Source organism: Carettochelys insculpta, chromosome 5, assembly GCF_033958435.1.
Source record: "Carettochelys insculpta isolate YL-2023 chromosome 5, ASM3395843v1, whole genome shotgun sequence".
Lineage (NCBI taxonomy): Eukaryota > Metazoa > Chordata > Testudines > Carettochelyidae > Carettochelys > Carettochelys insculpta.
The window spans coordinates 124,875,704-124,900,276 of record NC_134141.1 but is presented as its reverse complement, the minus strand read 5'-3'; the positions used below and the strand labels follow the sequence as shown (position 1 = coordinate 124,900,276).

At 44.1% G+C, this 24,573-nt stretch overlaps 1 protein-coding gene across 1 annotated transcript in view; it reads right to left on the bottom strand.

Annotated features, from left to right (window-relative positions):
* UBE2R2 (ubiquitin conjugating enzyme E2 R2) overlaps positions 1-24,154 on the bottom strand; it is a 133,331-nt gene extending 109,177 nt beyond the window's left edge. The window contains exon 1 of the mRNA XM_074995841.1: positions 23,740-24,154. Within this exon, the coding sequence (XP_074851942.1) occupies positions 23,740-23,916 (177 nt within the window). The 5' untranslated portion in view covers positions 23,917-24,154. The remainder of the gene's footprint in view (positions 1-23,739) is intronic.
* Positions 24,155-24,573: the final 419 nt, after the last annotated feature.

Here is a 24,573-nt window from a genome sequence, read left to right as displayed (position 1 = left end):
ACTCCCCCAGGCAGCAAATGCACTTACTATGCCCATCAGAGGCCGGCATAGCCTTGCGGCATGACTCACACTTCTTAAACCCCGAGGAAGACATTGCGGTGAGTCTTTACTGTTAATAGGGTACTTAGCCGCTAATCAGTGTGTTCTGCAACCCAAACAACATTCATGGCCTTCAGGGTAGCGGACAGCTTAACCAGCCTTCCTTGTCCACTCCTCTTCCCTCCCTTCCTCTTCTCTCTCTCTCTTTTTTTTTTTTTTTTTTTTTTAATATAATAGTAAGAACAACTCTCTTATCTGTCTCAAGCTTTAGAGCCTGAGCTGATTCCATCTGCAGCCGTTGGCGGTTGAAAAGGAACTGGTGGGGACCGGATCGCGCATATGACCAAGGGCGCGCAAGTGGGAGCGGCGCGCATCGGCGTATGCGATCCAGTGGAAACTGCTAGAAGAATTCTGATCTGCAGCGCCGGGCAAGCCTGACGCCTACTGTGGAGCACCCACGGGGACCACTCGAAGAAGCATCCTGTCAAACGAATATGATTTTTTTTAGGCAATTACAGATGCTTTAATAAAGGCTAAATTTGGACTGATAAAGGGAATAGTGCTGATGTACTATAAGTTTCTGTAATGCATTTGAATGGATGCCACACAACACTTTAAGAAGGTAGAATACAACATTGACAGCACATTAAATGAATTAAAAACTGACTTCTAAAAATATAATTAAGACAGGCAATCAAGCTGGTGTGTATCTAGTGAATGCTGCCAGCAATCAGTACTTGATCCTATGCTATTTAAGCATTTAAAAATGACCTAAGAAAACAGCCATTGAAAGTTTGCAGATGACAAAAATTGGGTAAATATTAAAGTACAGAACAATCTGGACACTTTAAGGTGGGTACAAATAATGGTGTTTCAATACAGTCAAAAGTAAGGCTACAAGTGTGTAAACAAGTAAAACGGCAACACAGATAGGATGATGGGCACTAGCCTGGGAAGCAACGACTCTGAAAATGATTTCACAAGTCCGAAAAAGGACTGTCTGGATCCTTAACACGTATAAACAGTGAACTATCAAGGAGGGGCAGAGAGTGTATTTTAAGGTGACTTCCACAGTAGACCTGACAGCAGTCTATTTAGTGGGTCTAGTTAAGACCTGCTAAATCAACCACAGATCACTTTCCCATTGATCCTGTTATTCTACTCTGGACAAGATGACGACTCAGGTAAAGCTGGAAGAGTTTCTCCCACCGAACACCTGTGACAACTCTACCTAAGGTATATCAACTACAGCTATATTTGCCTACCTAGAGCAACATAAGTCAGCTTTCTATTGCATTGTAGATGTAACCTAAATCAGTATTTGGTGCTAGTGTGACTGCTACTGGGATACTGTATCTGGGTCTAGCGTCCATACTTCAAGAACAATCTTGACAAATTGGAAAGGGCTCATACAAGAGCTACAATGAAGTGATTAAAGGATTGAAAAGTATGTTTTATATTAGGGATGAGCAATATTTTGGGGAACGCCACAAATTTGAAAGATGGTCAGTGCTACCCTTTTGTCCTATATTAAATGAAGAGTGCAGGGTCTGGGATGGAGTTTGGGCACAGGAGATAGGGGGTTGGGGAGCCAGATGCATGCTACAGTTGCAACACACAGGCAGTTCTGGACTAGCAAGACTCTAGCAAGCTACCTGGATGCTACAGCCACAAACACTGCTCAAGCAGCCAGTTGCTGGGGCCAGCATGTGTCTCAGGAGGTCTCTGTGCCTTTCCCCCACCCCCATTCTCACATTGCTCCCCTTTCCCCAAACAGCATGCTGCACAGAGACAACACACTGGCCCAAGCAGCCAGATGCTTTCAGCCCAGAGCAGGGAGCTAAGAGGCCAGGTTGGGAGCTTACCAAGGTGATGTGGATGGTGCTGCCACAGCAGCAGCTCCTCCCAGGAGATGGGATTGTGCACAGCTGCCCGTGGGTCCTCCTGGAGGGGACAGAGCTGCACTGCTCAGATGGCAGCTTTTCTGGGACAGAGTGGGTTGTTCCCACCCCGTCTAGGGGTTGGCCTCAGGCTCAAGAGCAAGAGAGGCAGCTGGAGGCAATCTGGGGAATAGGAGCAGCACTCCAGGGGCTGATCTGGCCTCTTGTCCCCCACACCACCTGCAGCTGGTATGAGAGCCCAGCAAGTATCCAGGGCAGTCCTGGCCTACAACTGAACCTGCCTGCTAGAGCTGTTCTGGGGTGGGGGTGGACAAAGAGAAGGTTCTGGGGACCAGCTCCAGCCACCAGAGCCCCTCCCATTCCCAGCCTACAGCCTCTGCAGGGATGAGGGCAAGGTTCTAGTTGCCCCTCCACAGTATGCAGCTGGCCAGGGGCATTCCCTGGGGAGGGGACAGGCTGAACTGCTCAGCCCTGCGGGTGATTCTGGGGGGGGGGTGTTCCCTTTCCCTTACACCTGCATCCATCTGTTTGGGGAAGCAGTGCTGTTTACCAGCTTCAATAGCTAGTACCATGTTGTGCCCCATCCCCAGCTGCCCCCAGTAGCCACTGTCCCTATCCTGTCCCTGCTCTGTGCTCCCTCCCCTTCCATGTTAGGGAAAACAGTCATTTTCCTGGCATGCCCAAACCTTGACCTTGCTTTCAGGTGGGGTAAGAGGAAGTTGCATACAAATTTGGTGGTCCTAGCTCTTAAGTTTAGGAGGAATTCAAACAGATTCAGACACATGGATGGATGGACTCTCAGACACAAAAATATATAAGAGGCAACAAACTTGGGGCTTCTTTATTTTTCCTTGCTCTGAACCCAATCATGTTGTCACCAAAACTATGAAACCATGCAGTGTGGTGGTTTTCCTTTCATAGTACATAGATGAAAATTGTAAACCATTCTAGATTTTTTGCAGAAGACATACTAAATGTAACATTGATTTCTGGAGATTATTGTCCTTTTCACCCAGTCTGACACCAAGCTGAGATGACCACCATTCAGGATAGCAGCTACAAAACTATGACATGGCAATATTAAGTGTTGTATGTAAGGGAGCTCAGTAGTACAGAACTAGAAGAAAATTCTCTTTCCTGGCTCTTACAACAAGACTGTTCGATGCTGTCATGTCAGATACCTTCTAAAGGCATAAGGTGCCCTTCTGCTGAAATGAAGAAGTTACACTTTCCCTTAACTCTTTAGTCCACCAAACACATTGCTTCTAGAGGTTTTTTAGGTTTAGAGGCTTGTAAGAAGATCACCATGCAGCATGTACTAAAGTACATTTATGGAAAGGACTTAGCTAATCTCCAAGAACTTAAAAAGCTATTGGCTTGTAGAAACCTTGCCATCCCTTCTAACTTCCATATAACGGTAGCCCTGTAGCAGTGATCATCACTTGACCTAATCTGCTAGTTCTGCAAAGTTCCACAGTACAACACAGCCTAAAAAACCAGATACATTGTGATTTCTCAATGCAAGACACAAGAACTAGACATGGGAGACAACTAAGCAGTTCATGACAAAGCAAAATTACATATTGTGCATCTTCCTAGTAACTCACGCAATGTATCAGAGGGATAGCCGAATTGTTCCATATCTTCAAAAAGAACTCCTCCTCAGCACCTTATAGGCTAATAGATGTCCTGGAACGTAAGCCTTCCATGGGCAAAGATCTGCTTCAGAGGTGTCAATGTAGATACCCACATGTCCTAGAACTTCACTTGGCAGATCAATTTCAGTTAAACGGTATCAACGGTAGGATTTTTTTTTTTTTTTTTTTATTATTCAAAACTCCTGCTTTGCTCGGTTTTGTCCTATTTTGAAGGCTAAAACTCTAGGTGCTCGTCCACACGCAGGGCACCCATTACCCTTATGTTAACATAAAATCCCCATTCTATTTACATTGTAATAGCAGAAGAATTTAGACTAACTATTGCCCTTAAAAACAGAAGGATTGTTGGATTTGAAATAAAGAGCCCTGCTAATCCACCATGGTTTGTTAAAAGCATCACAACACCAGTAACACTGGAACTGTGTATTTCTAATCTTACTGGGCTAGGGAAACAATCAAGAGGTATGGGTTCCTCTGACAGAGGGCGTGTTGCTGTCATTTGGAGCACCAGTGGTCAACTTAGATATGATCAAATTTGAGCTGCTCCTGGTTGCCCACAGACAGCTGCAGCCAAAAGCCATGGTCTTTTCTCACCCTTTGCCCCGTAGCTATACCTAGTGACAAGGCCTTCTCAAATGGGACCTTCCCATATTAACCAGAACTTTGAGCTCAAGATTCGATTGCTGTTACAGAAGAGTCCACTTACACTGAAACCAGAGCAGATTAGGGCAGCTCAGTGTCCTGGCCTATGCTGACATTTCTATTAGTAGCGTAAACTCTTCCATACCCAGCATTCTACCATCCAGAACTCCCAAATAACTGCCATTTTAGCCATTGGTAAGTTTTAGTTACCATTTTCCGTAAGTACAGTATACTGAAAGTAAATACAAATAACTACAGCAAACACAGTATAAGTTTACAGTGTACAATAGCACTGTCAGTAAAAAAATATGCAGAGTATTTTATTTACCATCTGATCTTGTTTTTCTTCAGTGCTATGCATTGCTAGGTATAGCACTCTATTATCCAGAATATTTCAATATCAGACAACCTCCTGGTCCCATAGCTGCCAGATATGAAAGTTTATCAGCAGTGCCAGGGCTATGCAGATATACACCAGTGCTCTGGGATCTACATTGGCTATGCAAAAGTTTCCAAGAATGATAATATTCACTTAGAAGCCTTTGAGGGGAGATCTCTCCTTTCCTTTCCCTTGAGATTGCCCGCCTCCATTCAGCAATACTGCCACTGTTGAAAATGAGTGGAGTTGGCACATCCACAATGCAAGCTAGGGACTGTAAATTCTAATTTGTTCCCCACTTTTGCCTGCCAGAAGGTGCATATTTATCTTCCTAGGTGCATACCACCACTCATTCCCCTCTTCTACACACTCAGGACTTTGCAGGAGGAGGATTTGAGGGGTTTATTAGGGATCTCAAAGTTTTATTTTATATGCAGGTGAAAGGTTACTTCATATTGCTATGTATGTAATTTTTGTATGTTACAAACCCCCAAAGGATGGAGTATGTATACAGCACCCTGCACAGTGAGGTCACAATCAATAACTAGGGTTCCAATGCAACATAAATATAAATCTGCATGTCAGTAAGCACCTACTTTGATATATAGCCACAAGAATTTACATCACTGTGCAAATAAATTCTGTTTCCCATTTTACATGTCCACTGTTTAAGCTTTAAAAACACATTCAGCACTGTGGCTTGGGATTCATTAAATACACACAGGAGAGGCACTACGCATACCAGTCCATCAAAATGCATAAAAAGGGAAGTTTCGGGAGCCTTTACTTTACGGCAGGCAGCATAGTAAGTAAAGTCAGCAAGTTTACCAACTACAATTTAAGTCTTAAGAAGTTCAGAGACCCAATTCAGTTTGCATCAATAAATGCTCAAGCCTTTTTGGCTAAAGTCATGTCCATGCGTAACAGCATCTATCTGCAGCTGCTCGGAATCAATGAAATTTAAAATGTGGGTGCTGTGAAAGTCTCCCAAGTGTGCTTTAGATGAAAATTACTTTAAAATCATAATTGGAAGACAAGTGATCTATTTAAACATATAATTAACAACTTCTAAGAAAAATCTGAATATTAGCCTTTCCAAATAAAACATACTAGAATCTGTGTACAAAAGCTTGAAGGCATTTGGGTGCATGACAGAACATTTATTCAAATCACTTGACACCAAACAGTGACGGTAAGTCTACATTTAAAGTGTCATGGCAGCGCAGCTCGGCTGCCTTAACAATTCAATGTAAGTCGTGAACTCTACACTGAAGGAATGGGTTCCATCCACGTAAGTCAGGAGTCGACAATAGGTGGCCTGAAGGTTGGATGCAGTTTGTCAAGGTTAGCCTCTGGCAGGCCTCCAGACACTATATTTACCTGCACATTTGCAGGAGTGGCTGCTTCCAGCTTCTGTTGGCTGCAGATCACCATTACTGGCCTATGGGACAAAAATTCCCCATAGCTCCCATTAGCCAGGAATGGTGATCCACAGCCAAAAGGAGCTGTGAGTAGCCATCCCTGCAGACAGGTTTTTTTTTAAAAAACGAGACCCACACATCTGGTTGCCCACTGGGGCTAACCCTGGCAAATCACATCTGTCCCACAGGCAACTTATTCCTCACCCCTACTGATTAACCTCTAAGAGGCAATAGCTAGATGAACTAAAGAATTCTTCCATCAACCTCCCACTGTCTAAATCAGGTGTACTTTTTTCACATCCCTGGGAGACATAGCTATGTCAATGTAAATTCCCAGTGCAGACTAGCCCTTAGAGATAAATGCAAAGCAAAAGTAAAAATTAAGTTAACCCTAGAAATGTTTTCTGAATGCTTCCTACACACAAAGCTAGTGGGGCTGGTTAGCAGAGACCCAACTCAATTTTCATGCATGCTTCACAATTCACCTTGGAGATCTACTGTTTATTATATTCTGTTGCCAGCAGCTGTCCAATCTTAGATCAGGCAGAGAGCATGACCCAGCATGGGCTGCGAGGTAATCAGCATGCAGAAAAGATGCAGATCTATTCTTTTCGTGTAAACCAAATGGTATTATGCGACTACAGAGATGTTTGATTCTGTTCAACTTATTACCAAGAAAGAGATAAACTGAATGGTATTCAGAAGAGAGCTCCAAAACCCAATCAGAATGCTGGTAGGATAGACAAGTTAAAAGAACTAAACATGTGTAGCTAAGGGATTAGTAAAGGAGTGAGAAGGCAAATTTATAAACACTTCAATATTTATAAACAGAGGGAGAGAAATTTAGTATGGCATGAGGGATATAATTAGTAGCAATTGGATGAAGTACAGCCCTAGGCTATATAATTTTTATCTAGTGCTTTAGTTAGGTGTATTAGTTTGTTCTGTTGCTTTTTAAAACTATGAACAGTTTACACCAGAAGAATCCGCCAGCATGCTGGCAATTACCCAGTACAAAGATGGCTCAGAATAGTAGTCTTAATCCTCCGAAGGCAGGTGAATATTGGAATAAATGCCTCCATACAGGTATAGACTGTAGTGGCTACTGCTATAGCCAACTAGGCACATTATTCTGAAAACATTTATTGTTCAAGTCAAGTAGCCACATGCAGCGAATAGCTAGCCTGCTGGACACCATGAGCATAAAGCATATTTGAGACATGAAGACTCATTTTATGAAAATGTGTTTCTGAATGTGGAGGCACAGCATCACACCCAGTGTTCCCTGCAAGTTGAGCACTTGACATTTAGGTGCCTCCCAGCGATAAGCAGAGCACCCACAGCAGGCAATGTGTTTCTATTGGTGGTGTAAATCTGCAAATGCCTTGGTGCATGTAACAAAATTTATTCTATGGATGGACATGGGCCCCAGCCCTGTCCCCCACTTACCAAATTCTGAACCCCTCTTACCAGCCATGAGTGGAATAAATGTTATGATGTGTACAGATATGAAGGTTGCGTCAGACATTACCTCCATATTGGTGTACACATACAGAATGAACTTTGTTGTGCACATAAAAAGGTAAGAAACTTCTCAGAGGTGGCTTTTTCCCCCCTCCAAACTCTTTAGTTACCCAAGGTACACCAACAAGTAGTGTTGGCATAACTTAAAGGGTTAGGTGGATTGCTCCACTAAAGAGGAATCTTGTATTCTCAAGCTGTTTAGCATATACTTTCATACTACTGAATTCAAGGCTTTTCCAAAGACCTTTGTGTATCTGGGGGATGAGGAAAATTCTGTACTGCAGTTTTAATCCGTTCTTAAACACAGGATATACTTTTTACTTCGTCACATTTTACTTGCCTCTTTCAAACATGTATTTATTACAATGCACTCAATTTTGTCCCCAAAAATGGGGGAAAAAACCCAACAGAACAAAAAAAAAAAGCATTAATTTGCTAAGTAGTATAGTTTTGTTGTAAAACATAGGTAACATGCTAAAAGACAACTATAATTACTACTATAATTTAGAGTCTGCTATTACCACATTGACCCTGAGAAATGAACTGCAACCTGCTATCTTCCCTATGTCAGTTGCTACAAAGACCAAAAGCATCAACTTAAACCTCACCATCCCACCCTGGCCCTGTTTTCATCCTTGTGTTTGAGGCACCTGAAAGGTCATTCAGGCCATGTGTACACACCACCGTTACTCCAAAATGAACTATTCTGGAAGAGAACGCTGCTACACAAAAATGCTTTCCGAAATAGCCCTCTGCTATTTTGAAAAAGAGCTTATTTCAAAAACAGAGCCATAGGGCAACACCATGGCTTATTTCGAAACAGATTTCCTGTCTTCACAGCCTCTATTTTGAAATAGGCACTATTCCTGAGACCATAAGGTTTACCAATTTTGAAGTAAGCAGGCTGCTATTTCAAAATTATTTCAAGATAGCACCTGTGTTGTGTAGAGCTAGCAAAGTTATTTTGCAATAGCAGATGTTATTAACTCATGTGTAGACATACCTTCACTGACTTAAACGGAAAGCCTTCAGGTCAGATTTCTCAGGATCTCGAATTCTTTGATTAGGTCTTGGCTGAGATTTGTTAAAAAGCCTTGAGTCTGGGACTTAAATACAATTTACCTTAGCACCACTGTAAGTCTGAAAGATGGAATAGCCTTGTTTATTGATGTAATCTACTAATAAAGTTATTCATAGAAAATGCTAGGGGGCAAATCTTTTAAAATGGAAGTTACAGAACTCTACCCCACCTAACTACTGTATTCTACTCAGTACACAGTGAAACTTCAAGTTAAACTACATCAGAGAGGTAGCCGTATTAGTCTGTAGCTTCAAGAACAACAAGACGTCTTGTAGCACCTAATAGACTAACATTTTGGAGCATAAGCTTTCGTGCATCTGATGAAGCAGGTCTTCTCCCACGAAAGCTTATGCTCCAAAATATCTGTCAGTCTATAAGGGGCCACAAGACTTCTTGTTGTTCTCAGTTAGACTGTAGTAAAACTAATAGGGCATTCTCTCAGTCTACACTAGAGGTTTTCATCCTAAGGCCACTTTCAACATGTTATATAAATTCCACAGCCCACATCTGGCCATATTTGCCAGAACTGATTTTCTACATGCAAACACCAGGGCTGACATTAGGCTTAGCAAACAGGGCAGCTGCCTGGGGCCCACATTGCTCAGGCTTCTGCATCCACTCCAGGTGAAAGGGCTCCTGGTGACTAAGTAAACTTTATGGAAGCAGAGGAAATTTGGCCACACCCATAAGTGGTAGTCTGGCTAACTAAAATCATGCTGGATTACAGACCTTCAACCTGTGTGCGTGTGTCACATGAGAGCTCAAGATGCAATCCACAATGGTAAATAGGTTGAAAACCACTATTTAAACTAAACTAGTAGGTGCAGAAAGTGTCTGGGGTTTTTTTTGTACAGCACCTGGCACAAACAAAAGTCACAGGAGACTGACTTAAATCACAGCAATTTAAATCACCAAAAAGATCATTGATTTAAATCAAGTTACCTAAAAAGCTAAGACTGACTGTAATTAGAGTACATTTACTTTTGGAGTCATCACTACTGAACTCACTGGCACATCTGTTTTGAGATGACCAGAAATAGATAGGAGTCTACTTGGAAAAAGATGAGTTCTGCGGAAGTAAGAGATGTTCCAAAATAAGGGGCAATGTTATGTAATATATAAGGAAAATGACACTCAGCAACTGACAACTCTATAGATTTCTCTCAAAGCACCTTCCTGTACTGTATGCTTGTGTGATAGATTCTAGACCTAGTTAATTAAGCGAGTCATAAGGATCAGTTAAGTTAAAACTTTTTTTTCTAGCAACATCCAGCACAGCAAACAGCTTGGAAATTTACTTGTCATATCACACTCTTGCACCAAAAGATGGAGAGAATCTCAAAAAAAGGACGTGTTGCAAAGTGAATTATTTAAGGTAATAATTAGTTGATCCACCCAACCATATCCATGTCATTCTCCCAGTAAAGAGCTTTCCTCATTTTTTATCCTTGCAGCTAGGCCATGCTTCATCATCATCTTACACTTCACAGTTTCCTGTTTTTGAAGAAATTTGTTCCCCTGGGTGAAAAAGTCCCAGTTAGGGGGGTCTCATGCCCAGAAGCCATGATGGCTTTTCTGTAGCAGACGTATAGAGGAATAAGGAAAGCTGTATGTGTGCTGAATAAGGTCTTTCCTTTTCCTTTCTATTCCATGTCAGTTCTCTTCTGTGCTGACTCCACCCTTTCCTACATATTACTGTCTTTAAGACCACGTCTTAACTAACTCCCCTCCTGTGCATAGCAAAGGTCCACCACTACATAAGCACAGAACAAAAACAATCATATCCACCTCATCAGCTCATGTCTTTCTTTGCACGTTATTTTTAAATCTTCTGAGAAAAACTGACAGCTCAGAACTTTTAAGAAGCAAGAGCTAGAAGTTAGGATGGACAGACTAGAGCCATTAATTCATTTTTATGGGATTGTGTATAAGTAGCATAGCTGATGAGATTTATAATTGTTACAATTAAATAAGAAATTGAGTATTTTACTGATTTTAAAACAATTGAAAAAATTTTATTTAGAAAATATATTTTTAATCCAGCCTGACAGCAGTGGGCAACCTAGGCTAGTGAGAGGGCCACATGGGTGGCCCTCCACAGTGTGTCACAAGATGGTTGTAACCAAGGTCTCCCAGGATAGGGTAGTTTAGCTAAAGGCACTTGCAGATCTGCAATTTGCAGGGTGTCCCAACTGCAGAGGGAGTGCTCAGTCCTTATATGATGATGATGGGTGCAATCTACAGGCACCTCACTTCACATGCCCTTGATTTATATTAAATATGGGTGGTGGGGGGCACGCAGGGGAGATTATGTTGAGGAAAAACAGAATGTGGTTATCCTGCACATGGACAATGGTAAACAAAACGTCTTGCAGATCACACAGACCCTGGATAGGTTGCAGGCTGTCTACCACAGTAGGATAATGCAAATACATATTGCATACTGTCCTCAAATGTACATGTAATTACTAGTGTAGATTGCAAGTAAATTCATTGATGTTTATTAATGTGCCCTTAAAAAAAATTGGGCCTTGCAACTCTTTACCATTTGGATTTCTTGCTTATAAATGCCATCTTATGCACTGTGTAAGAAACAAAAAGCATACTAGGGATTGCTTTTAGGGACATGATCACAGAGAATACGTATTGACGTGCATTACCAAGGGGCAGAGTTTTGGTTGTGCAGATAAAACAGCATTTCCTTTGAATATAGCAGAACCCTGAAATACATGCACTCAAGTTGGACAAATCTCAGGTTAATGTGACTGAGCAGCAGGAAGCTGGCACCTGGCTCTGGGCTGCCTGTGACTCAGGGGAGCCGGGAAGCTGACCGGTGCAGTAGCGCCAGCTACCACTCACAGAAGACAGGAAACTGATCGGCGCATCAGCGTTGGTCAGTTCCCCGCTCCTATGTGTGGTCGGAAGCTAGAGCCTGGCTCCCATCTCCACACCACTCACAGGTATAGGAAACTGTCCAGCACTCCTGTGCTGGTTGGTTTCCTGGCTCCCCAAGTAATGCGAAATTTGACTTATACAAAATTAGACTGCTTTTTCTTGACCCTGAATAAGATGTACCCAACTTCTTTTGTTCCCAACACAAGTCACTGAAAATTGATAACACAGTAAACCCTCAAAATCCATGATTGCCACTTGCGCTTAACTCAAAATCCCACTCCTCTGGCCCTGACTCAGCCCCCCTGGCCCCTCATGACTCCAGCTCCAACTCCTTCTCACACCCCCTGCAGCCCTAAGCTACTCTAGGCTTAATCTCCCTCCCCCCCCCCACCTCCCCCCCTTCCCCGTACAGCCCCAGCCAACCACCAGGCTTAAGCCTCCCCAACTGCCCCTCCCATCCCCAGGACTTACCTCTCAAAAGAAGCTCCAGGTGTTCCTGCTGCTTCCCTGGCTGAAGAACATGCCTTACACCAGGGGGGGGAAAAAAAAAAAGCCATGCTCCTGACTTATGCAAAATTCGAGTTATGCGAGGGTACATGAGAATGCAACCCTCATGTAACTCAAAGGACTATTTTAATGTTTTTTGATACACAAAGAGCACTTTGGATCCCTTGGTCATGATGTATTTGGCCAGCATTCCTGGTTGCTTTTTCATAAAAATCTCCAGAAAGTTGTAGTGACACTGGCATGTGCATATGGTTGCAAAATGAAGCATGCAAATGAAACACCAAGTGGCTCTATCTGTACTATCTAAAATTCTGCTCCTTGTTACTACATTCCTTCATCTGATTCACAATGAAATGTTTAGATGTAAGTGTAAAACAAATCAATTACCAACAACTACAGAATTTTGCTTTTACTCTGGTCCCTGATCAAAACTCAAGTCAATTCTTAACTGGATTTTTTTTCTTCAAGGGAACATACCTGTAGGCAGGAGGAATCTCTATCACAATTATTTGGGATCAGCAGCCATAATGTGCTCTTTCAGAATTAATTATGAATGTGTGTGAATCAGGATACCTCCTCTACCAGGAAACTGAATGACAGAAGATTCAGTTTCCAACCATTACTCTGGCCAGTTTAAAACTCTGAGCTACCAAAAAGGATATTATGCTGGTAACAGACGTCTATGTTTGATCACACTGTGCTAGTGTCTATTTTTAAGTGTTATTGTGACATACATGTTTGGTCTTGTACAATGTGGTCTTCCACAGTGACCAATTAATTGGTCAATGAAAGAAGTGCTTGAGTGTCAGACAGAGCAGCAAGAAGTCAGCTACTTTTAGGGCCCAAGAATGATACAAGTGATCAGATACAAGTGAACCCTATTTCATTCATGAGGATTTTATGAAGCAGTAGAGAAAAAGCATCAATGGAGGGGTCAAAAGCTGTTCAAAAAAACAGACTGGAGACAAATATAACAAACATTAAAAGACTGAGGCCTCCCATGCCCCGTCTCAATAAGCAGTAAGGGGACCTGGTAGTGTCTCAAACTGGATGCACCAGGCCTAGAACTGATCAGAGTACAATGTTTAAAAAAAAATCTTGAAGTGAAAAAAAAGGGCAGGTTCACTGAAAATAGGCTAATGTAAGAGGTTTAAAATTACATGTGTATTCACTAGTGCCCTTATCTCTTTGATAACATGGTAAAATAAAGAAAGAGTTCAGATACTATATTATTCTAAATTTTATGAAGGAGCACTGAATTCCTTGCTGGAAGTTCAGCAATCAAGTGAAGTGGAAAACAAGTGTTCGAAGCTGTCACCATTACTCAAATCTCTTTCACCAGGAGTTTGTCTGTTTTTCTAACTACACCTCCCCAGGCACCTTAACAGCCACACAGTATGTGCAAGATGATGTGAATGACTGGAAGGAGACTGTGTACAAGTCATTAAAGATGCTTGTTCTATTGTTTTTGTACTACTAAATGTCCCATGTCATTTCCACATATAAGGGTCAAAAACAATTTCACACTAGAATACTGTACTTGAAAACAGATCCTGAAATCTTGAACACATTGTCAGAAAAGTCTGAATAGAGAGCAAGTTGACAGGGTCTATTAGAAGAAATAAAAAAAAAAGTTCCAGGTATTAAGTCTGCCCCTCAATCTCCCAGGCAATTTGTGGCTTTACAGTTTTTTCCTCTATTATAACAAAATCTCTCCACTCATGTCAAAGGCCTACAAACAAGACAAATCAATTTGACTGTACTGGAGAAAGCAAGAATGACTAGTGTTGTAACCATGTTGGCATGAAGATATCAGTGAAACAAAGTGGTGACAGTATCTTTTATTGGACCAACTTCTACTGGAGGAAGGGACAGAATCAGTCCTCACAAAGCTCCTCCTCAACCCTTGGGAAGATAACCAGAGAGTATCCAAGCTAAATATGAGGGACCAATTGTTAAACATAAAAAAGGCTTCAATCATACTACACAACACAATTTAAATTGGTAATTAGCACTTATGCAGGTCTAGGACAAATGAGGGTTAGTAGGGAGGAGAGTGCATTACACTACCTCTCAAGTGCATGCTTTTTAGTGTTTGGGGTTCTGAATTTGAGTTTCCAAGCTCACCTTTTGAAGGTGTTGTGCAGATAGGTTTCCTTTGAGGACAAGGACTGAGAGACCAGACATGGAATGATCACTCTGTCAAAAAAGTGTTTGCTTATGGGTGATAGGGTGTTAGTGTTCTATTTTTCAGTGCAAATTCATTCCAGAATGTTCTGATTTAACCTACTTAGTAGTTGTTGGAACATTTGCTGAATGGAATGTGGCACAACACATGTTGCAACAGACATTTGTAGGACCAGGGAGACTGGAAATTATTGTGCAGAGTACTGATCATAGAAGAGGTGATGGTTTGTGTATGACACCACAACTTCACCAAGTATACAAACCCACAATAAAGTGAAGCATTAAAGAACTAAAAAAAAATTACAGGAAATCCTTGATTTACACAGAGGCTGTGTCCTGGAAAACCTCCACATAAAATCAAATTTTGCATAAATGGGGGGTGGGGGAGGTCCCTGGAATTCCCCTGGCTGGGGAAAGTGGTGGGGGCTGGAGCCTCTGCTCCAGCCAGCGGCTCCCTCTGCAAGTGGGCAGGGGTGCCATCTGCTGTAGCCTTCAGCCACACACAGCTGACATAGCACCCCTGCAGGCCTCCAGCCACAGCATGGCTTGGTCCTGGGCAGCTCCAGCCGCAGTTGCCCCTATCTGCCCCCAGTATTGAAGCACCAGGCAACCATAAGGCAGGAGCTGCCTCCTAAGGATCCCCTGAGCTGGCCAGCAGTATGTGGGTAAGCAGCAAGGCAGGGTACAAGAAAGTAGGGTCCCCAGACTTGTTTTGCAGTAATATAAAAAAAACATAGGTTGAGTCCACACAAAGCGGGGGGGGTGGTGTCCTACTGTATTAACTTTACATTGCTACAAGTAGAATTCATTACCATATTCAGCAATCTATGTGATTCTACCCTGTTTTGCTTTACCATCTGCAAGTGCCAGCCCTCAATGTTTGTAGCAAGTAGATTAGCTACATCCCCACAACTCCATCAGTGCAGTTACTTTCTACACATCCAATGTCTCTACATTTTGGAGTCCTTCACACTCTTAGTTCTTTTTTGTAAAAAGGCAAAGTCACACTGCCTACAGAGAATCTAACTGTATATGAGCCATCCACATTTACTTCTCCCTCCCTTAACCTCTGTCCACCTGCCTGTCCTTGAACTGTGAATCCTTCCAGACTGGGACCATCCCCATTTTGATTAAATCGGAGAAACAGCTAGGACCTTATATCAAATATGTAATTTTGAACACAGGTGTGATAATATTTTTTGAAGTCATCTGTCTCCTGCTAAACAATTTAAAAATTTTGCTATTCTATTAAACATTAGTTTTTATGTACTATCTTTAAATCCTGTGCTACCCACTGTTTCTATTAATATGATGGAAGTCTCACCCTTTACATAAGCAACTCAGCCTGAGCACCTTAAATACTAGTTTTGATTAGTGTGACCAAAATCAAGATCATATGACTCTGGTAGTGATAAACTGTATCCAGAAGCAACTTTCCAATATTTCAACTCAAGAATTGTACACATTTCCCTACCCCAATGCGGTCATGTTAATCATCCCTCAGAGACATTACTGATAGACCCAGTTTCAACTACAACCCACAAGCCTGTTCACTTTTATACAGAATTCTTCAGACAAAGAGCCATGCTTATGTAATTTGGTAGAAAGTTACACCCACATATTATTAGCCATCCTATATTTTCTGGTGTTCCCCATTTTGGGCAGGATTAAAAATACTCAGTGATTGGACAACAAAATGGCAAATGAAATTTAGTGTGGATAAGTGTAAAGTAATGCACATTGGAAAAAATAACTCAAACTATACATACAGTATGATGGCAACTAATTTAGCTACAACTCATCAGGAAAGAGCTTGAGTCATTGTGGATAGTTCTCTGAAAACATCCATGCAGTGTCCAGCAGCAGTCAAGAAAGCAAAACAGGATGTCAGGAATCATTGAAAAAGGGATAGAGAATATCTTATTGCCTTTGTATAAAACCACTATACACCCACATCTTGAGTACTGCGTACAGATGTGGTCTCATCTCAGACAATATATTGGCATTAGAAAAGATTCAAACAAGGGCAACTAAAATGATTAGGGGTTTGGAACAGCTCCCATATGAAGAGACTAGGACTTTTCATCTTAGGAAAAAAGAGAAGACTGGCTGGGGGGATAAGATAGAAGTATATAAAATTATGAGTGGTGTGGAGAAAGTGAACAAGGAAAAATTATTTACTTGTTCCCATATCATCAGAACTAGAGGACACTAAATGAAATTAATAGGCAGCAGGCTTAAAACAAAAGGAAGTTCTCCACACAGCACACAGTCAACCTGTGGAACTCCTTGCCAGAGGAGACTGTGAAGGCTAGGACTATAACAGGGCTTTAAAAAAAGCTAGATAAATTCATGAAGGTTAACTAAAGGCTCTTAGCCAGGATGGGTAAGAATGGTGTCTTTAGCCTCTGTGTGTCAGCAACTGGAGCAGGACAACAGGAGAGAGACTGCTTGATTGTTACCTGGTCAGTCCACTCCCGCTGGTGAAGACGAACCAGCACCACTTGTAACTCTGAATGACGAACTGGATATTTCAGAATCAATCATCCTTTTCTCAAGCAGATAGTAGTGTAACCAGCATTAATGGAATCCACTGGATACATCTGTTCTAGGTAACTATCCACCAGTATCAAACGTTCTAGCAGCTTGTACAAGAATGGAAGGACAATACCAGGTCAACACTTATAGTACTGTAACTATGCCAGTGTATGCCCCAGTGTAGATGAATTTACATTGCCGTAAGTGTGTCTTGCTGGCATCGCTTACATGTTTTGAGGAACTGATACAAACTATAATTAGGGTGACCATATTCGCACATATTCCCTGGGTGCAGGGCATATCCCAGTCAAAATGGGACTAATGGTCACCCTGAGTCAGGAAGTGACTGGCCTGTGGGGGCTGCCACCCTGCTAGGCGGTGGGGAGCAGCTGGGGCACCAGGAACCAACTGTAGGCCTGTGAATGAGCTCCCCATTCCAGTGCAACTCTCAGCTCCCTGACCTGCAGGGAACTGGGGAAGGGACAGCCACGCCAGTTCAGTTCATGGCTTTTGTGAGCAGTGGGGAGCCTGGAGCCAAGAGCAGCAGCACTGATCAGTTTCCTGGTCACCTCTGCTCCCAAGAGCCAGGAAACTGACTGGCACTGCTGCACCTGGTTCCCTGTTCCCATGAGTGCCAGGGAATCCAGAGCCAGGCACAGCTGCCGGGAGCACAAGGGCCTGACGGCCACCTGGTTCCTGGCTCCCCACCACTTGCAGGAGCCAAAAAACTGACCTGCATTGCTGGGCCTGCCTCCCAGCTCCTGCAAGCATCAGGGAGCCCAGAGCCAGGAACAGCAGCAGCACTGGTCAGTTTTCCAGCTCCACTGAGCTTTGAGGATCTGGGAACTAGGCAGCAGTCAGGCCCTTGCGCTCCCGGCTCCCAGCAGCCATGCAAATATGGGGCAATTACCCCCTTTGTTAAAATAAAACAGGATGGTCACCCTAGCTATAATTCCAGCAGCAGTTTTGTTAGTGTAGGTATACCTTATACTAGGTTTTGCCAGCACATACATCTATTTCAGCCAAACTTTCCTAGTGTAACAAGACTCTAGCCAAGGGCCAAATATAAGTTTACTAACTGAACCAAACGTCCTCCAATTTGAAATCAGGCCAGTGTATAGTATGGAAACTGACTGTAGTAGTGGTGGATTATCTGTGTCACCAATGGCTCGAAGCATCCTGGCTCCTCCTCCTGGACCTCTCTACACCGGTCAACCCTGTTAATCATAAGATACTTCTGTCCTGCCTGGGAGAGGTGACAAATCTAATATTCTAAAATGGTTTCAATTCTTCCCTGATAAAAGCGTTCAAATAGTAGGGGTAAACTCCATCTCTGCACTAGACCCATGACTTAGGGAGGGTGGGGGGAGTGCACATCTCAGAAGGATCAATTTTATTAGTCTTATTTAATATCTAAGTAGCTATTAGGTGAACTCACAAGCAACACAATTGGCATCAATGACACAAATGAGTATTCCAGCTATACTTTACCACTCTGACTACACCACTATCTAGATAGCCCAGTCCTTTCATGGGATCAGCTGGTGAATGAACAGCTAGTTGAAGCTGAATCCCAGCTGCATCTGTTTATGGTCAGAGGAAGAGTGCATACAATTGGTGAATTCACTAGCTTAGTATCAGCAAAGAATCCAGGAGCAACCTAAAAGTTTCACATATCCATGAACAGTAAGAGAGGAAGCCGTGCTAGTCTATACACTATCAAAACAAAGCAGTCAAGTAGCACTTTAAAGACTAGCAAAATAGTTTATTAAGTGAGCTTGTGTGGGACAGACCCACTTCTTCAGACCATAGCCGGACCAGAACAGACTCAATATTTAAGGCACAGAGAACCAAAAACAGTAAGCAAGGAGGACAAATCAGAAAGATAATCAAGGTGAGCAAATCAGAGAGTGGAGGGGTGACGGGGGGGGGGGGGGGGTCGGTGTCAAGAATTAGATTAAGCCAAGTATGCAGACAAGCCCCTATAGTGACTCAAAGTTCCCATCCCGGCTTAAACCATGTGTTAATGTGCCGAATTTGAATATAAAAGCCAGCTTGGCTGCTTCCCTTTGAAGAACAGCGTGAAAGTTTGTTCAGTAACACGTGACTAGATCCATTGTTTACAGTCAAGCTCTTAGATACAATCGCATTTGCTCTGATCCAACTGACAGAGACCAAAAACTACAAGAACTTTCCCAAATATTCATAAACCTGCATTACCCACCAGGAGAAGTAAAAAAACAAATTAACAGGGCTAGACGCATACCCAGAGACCAGCTACTCCAAGATCGGCCCAAAAAAAACCAAGAACAGAACACCACTGGTCACCACCTACAGCCCCCAACTCAGACCACTGCAACGAATTATTAAAGACCTACAACCTATTCTTAATCAGGATGCTACACTCCAGAAGGCCCTGGGTGACAAGCCTGTTCTCTCCTACAGACAACCTCCCAATCTCATGAGGATCCTTACTAACAGCCACAGCCTATACCCCAGGAACACCAGTCCTGGAACTTTTCCCTGCAACAAAGCCCGCTGCCAGCTTTGTCCACATATCTTCTCTGGAAATACCATCACTGGACCTAACCAGGTTACTCACAGAATCACGGGCACTTTCTCATGCTCCTCTACTAACATCATATATGCCATCATGTGCCAACAATGCCCAGATGCTTTGTATATTGGACAGACTTCTAACTCCCTTAGACAAAGGGTCAACGGACACAAAACAGACATCAAAACACTCCAGATTCACAAACCAGTTAGTCAACATTTTAATGGAATGGGGCATTCTGTCAATGACCGCAAGGTATGTGTGTTACTGAAGAGAAATTATCGCACCGTTTTAGAGAGAAGTGGACAAGCTGACTTTTATATTCAAATTCGGCACATTAACACATGGTTTAAATCGTGATGGGAAGTTTCTGAGTCACTATAGGGGCTCGTCTGCATACTTGGCTCAATCTAATTCTTGATCTTCCCCCCCACCCCTCCACTCTCTGATTTGCTCACCTTGATTATCTTTTTCTGATTTGTCTTCCCTGCTTACTGTTTTTGGTTCTCTGTGCCTTAAATATTGAGTCTGTTCTGGTCTGGCTATAGTCTGAAGAAGTGGGTCTGTCCCACGAAAGCTCACCTAATCAACTATTTTGCTAGTCTTTAAAGTGCTACTTGACTGCTTTTTGTTTTGAACACATACCTTTAGGTCATTAATAGAATGCCCCATTCCATTAGAATGTTGACTAACTGGTTTGTGGATCTGGAGTGTTTTGATGTCTGTTTTGTGCCCATTAACCCTTTGTCTAAGGGACAGAGAGGAAGTAGTGCTAGTCTATACACTATCAAAACAAAAAGCAGTCAAGTAGCACTTTAAAGACTAGCAAAATAGTTTATTAGGTAAGCTTTCGTGTCCCACCAAAGCTCACCTAATCAACTATTTTGCTAGTCTTTAAAGTGCTACTTGACTGCTTTTTGTTTTGATATCCATGAATACTTTTCACAACTCCAGCTGGCCATGAGATGCTGCCTACTACAGAATGCTCCAGCTAGTCTCCTCAGCAACACAGGCTGCCACAAGCATATCAAGTCTCTATTCCCTTTGCTATGCTGGCACCCCATAAAAACAGTTAAGTTCAAGGTCCCAATCATTATCAAGGCACATACCTGAACAACTGCCAAAGCTGCAGGATGAAGACCTTAGTCAGCAACTCTGTTCCTCAGACTCAATGGAATTTACCTACTATAATGGTAAAACCAGCCTGTGTAGAAAACAGCCAAGCTCTGCTAAGAACTCCTGCAAGAAGCAAGGTATATCACAAACCTCACCACCTTTTGTTCCAACAGCAAGGTACACGTCTTTGTCTTGCCTGCTTGACTGTACAAAGCTTTACATTTAAAGGAAATACCCAAAACCCTAACGAAACAAGAAATGTTTACACAGAACATACAAGTCTTCCCATGGGGGAAGAAGGAGAGAACACAGACCAATAGGACAAATGTTTGCCACATAACTTTACGCACTACAGGAAGTCAGTCTGATACTATGGTAATGAGAATAAGACCCTATGCTATCTATAGAGAGAAATAAAATAAAATTGTCTGATTTGTTTACCACCACCACAGACCCATGTAATAGGTCACTTGTGCTAAGCATACAACAAATCTCTTGCCAGAAGAGCCCATACAGGAAAGGCACACCAAGGCTGTGTCTACACTTACAAAAAACTTCAAAGTGGCCATGCTAATGGCCAAATTGAATACAAATGAGGTGCTGAAATGCATATTCAGCAGCTCATTATCATACTGCCAGCCATAGCACTTTCAAAGTACCACAGTTCACTCCCCTGTGGCTCCTCTAACATGGAGGTCCTTTTCAAAAGGATCCCACCAACATCAAAATCCCCTTATTCTTATGAGCTCATAGGAATAAGGGGATTTCAGTGTTAGTGGGGTCCTTTCAAAAAGAACCTCAGTGTAGATGAGCTGTGCAGGAGCTAACCGCAGCACTTTGAAAGTGCTGCATTCAGCAGCACACTAATGAGCCACTGAATATGCATTTCAGTGCCTCATTAGCATTCTTCTATTTGGCTATCAGCATGGCCACTTCGAAGTTTCTCGTAAGTGTAAATGTAGTCCAAGTAAAATATAGCATAGAGAAGAGCATGAGAGCTATAATCAGTTACTGCTTTATTTTATTGCAGGTTGCACCTCACCAGTCCCAAACAAGGGAGTTTACCCGACTAGAGAAGGTCAATTTCCAGCTGCTCTGTGGTTGGTGCCTACACTCTCCTTGATGGCCGTCACCCTGGCCTTGAGCCAGTTCCACTCCTGACTCCTCACTCTTCCAGCCTCTCTGCTATTTGACTTCTTGCCAATCCCCCCTCCTAGTTGCCAGGGTTTTCTGGTCCAGCAACATCCATGGTCTTGCTGGACCATAGATGTTGATGAACCCGAGGGATTCTAACTGTGGCATCACAGCTGAAACCTAAATTTACTAAGTGCTTGTCTTCCCCCACACCCACACTCTCCACAACATATATATATTTTCATCAGTTTGTTCAAGAGTTTTACAGCCCAAATAAATGCAGGACCCAGCAAGTAACTAAATACATACAGAATACTTGAGACCCACCCTTCCTGTTTTATTAATGTTACTCATCAATTCCCAAGTATAAGAGTACGAGAATAGCCTCACCTTATGATGCAAAGCTGACCCAGTTATTAGGTCAAAACTAGGACTGCTTCCCAAGTAATAACGAAACATATGACTAAGTTAACCATACACATTACAAAAGAGAAGACGACTTGTACCAAAGTGCTTCCTTCCTTTCAAAAAAAACAAAATAAAAATATAAATGAGGCTATGCTAAATGTGACACAGAGCTGTTAATAGTTTGGTTTCCCAGAAAATTGTATCTACACCCTGATTCAGGTAGACAGTAAGTGCAAGAAACCTGAGAAACACATTCAAGTTTTTCTTCAACTTGACAGAAGTCAAAGGACACCACATAATGGGTATAAAATGGAGCAGACTGGAGTCACTTAACTAGTGGGAATCCCAGGGCAATAACCTGACACAGGTGGTGCCATACCAGAGTCTGCTGGACACTGCAAAATTCTGCAAGACCACATTTGACCATCAGCTTTGCCATCTGCAGGAGCCAGTCCTCAAAGATGTTGTTTGTAACAAGCAGATTAGCTACTTCCCCAGACCTCCAATGGCTATATAATGTTCTGGAAAGACCAGAAGAGGGACTGAAAGCAATTCTCTGCCTGTGCACTGAAGTAGGTTTATGACCTTTTCAACACTTCTTCCAAATTTGGGAGAGGCAGGAGGGAGGCACTGTGGGATAACAGGTAAATCAAACATTGGCTGATCCAAGACATTCCTGCAGCAGAGAGAATTCTCACCAATAAGCATCCACTCCCATAATACGTGCTGCCGGAAGAAGTTAGAAGTTGGGGTTGGGGGTTTCAGGGTAAACCCCTTACTGTGAAACAGCCACATACACATGTTGCTGACCCAAGGACAACTTGGGGAAATAGATGGGGATTCTTTATCATGAAGAAGCTGTCTTTCTACATAGTGTTGGCAAGTATACATTATTTGGAAATGGGATGAAGGAACCCTCTCACAAGGGCCAGTAAAAGCAGAAGACCGATTGCTCTTACAGGAGTAGCTCTCTTCTACACAAAATTTTAAACCACCATCACCAGTGTAGGGGATGACAGACCACTGCGAGTTCAAGATAAAGTATACACCTCATACCAAGTGCAGGGGAAACAGAGATTTATTTGCTCACCGGAAACCAGTGGAGCCCCTAGATTCTCTATCTTGAAGGGATCCCTCATGAAGTATGTTGAGGCACCAAAACAAAAGTGCTCCCCATTCCACTGAAGAGGAGCCCTCATTTTCACTAACATGTAGAGCTCTAGATCCCACCCACATACGGGCAGGCCATCACACACACTCCCCCCCAAGAGACACTAGGAACCCACACCTTAACTAGAAGGGCTGCCCACACCAGTCATTGACAGGCCTACTCAGAGAGGCACCAGGAATCCAAACAGTGATGTTGAGAGGCTTAAAATACAGACCCATGTAGGGTGCAGGAGGCAAAGCCCAAGAGGGATGTTAGGGCCCATACATTCCTTACCTTGAAACAACTTGCTCCTCAAACACAGGGAGCCCCTCTTACCGCACAGCCAAACCCCACCCAGCCACTACCCCCCACACATGCCCCCGCCTTACCTCACAGCACACCCCCCCCACGCACACGGGGACGCCCCACTTTACCTCACAGCGCCGCCCCCACAGGCGCGCGCAGCCAGAAGGGGGGGGCTTCACCTCAACAGCGCCCCCACACACGCGCACACACGGGGAGCCCCTATTTACCTCATCCCGCGCGCGCGCCCACACACACACGCGGGGGGGGGGGGGTCGCGCCCGCGCTTGGGCCCCTACCTTGAAGTAGCCACCCTCGTAGAGGGTGTTGGGGGGCCCGAAGATCGCCACCTCCCAGTTGTAGAGGTCGGACTCGTCCACCAGGGTGATGCGGAAACCCTCCACCGGCTCCTCCTGCAGCGACTTGAGCTCCAGCATCAGCGCCTTCTGCGAGCTGCTCACCTGCTGCTGGGCCATGGCGCGGCGCCGACCGGGCCCGGGGCGCCCCCCACCGCCCCGGGGCCCCGCCTGCCTCCCTGCCTCCGCCGGGGCCTGGGCGCCGCGCTCCGCCCGCGCCCTCGGGCTGCGGGGGCGACTCCGCTCCGCTGCCTCGGGACGGCGCCCCGGGGCCTCCGGCCCAGTTCCCCGCTCGCCCGCGCCCGGGTCCGGACCCCCCCCACCGGGCCAGCGCCGCCACTTCCTTTTGTGACGGCGCCGCTCGCCGCTGACCTCAGCGCGCCGGGCCACGCCCCTCCGCCACGCCACGCCCCCTGCCCGCCGAGGCCACGCCCCCCGCCCCGCCGTTCTTCTCTGCCTCGCCCCCGTAGCTCCTCCGGAGGGTCTTATCCCGCCGCCCCGCCCCCTCTTAAAGAGACAGGCTCTGGCCCCTGCCTGCCCTGGTTGGACCCCAAGGATGTGTTGGGGAAGCGGGGAAAGGCAGAGGGGAACCTCTCCCGCACCCCATTCTTCCTGTGCAGCCCTGGGGCAGCCCCCGGCGTGACCCCCCACCTCAGGGAGGCACGTGCTACCGCGCATGGTTAGGGCAGCCAACTTTCTAATGGCACCAAATCCTTGCTCCGCCCCTTCCCTGGGGCCCCGCCCCCAACTATATCCACCCTTGCCTCTGTCACCTCC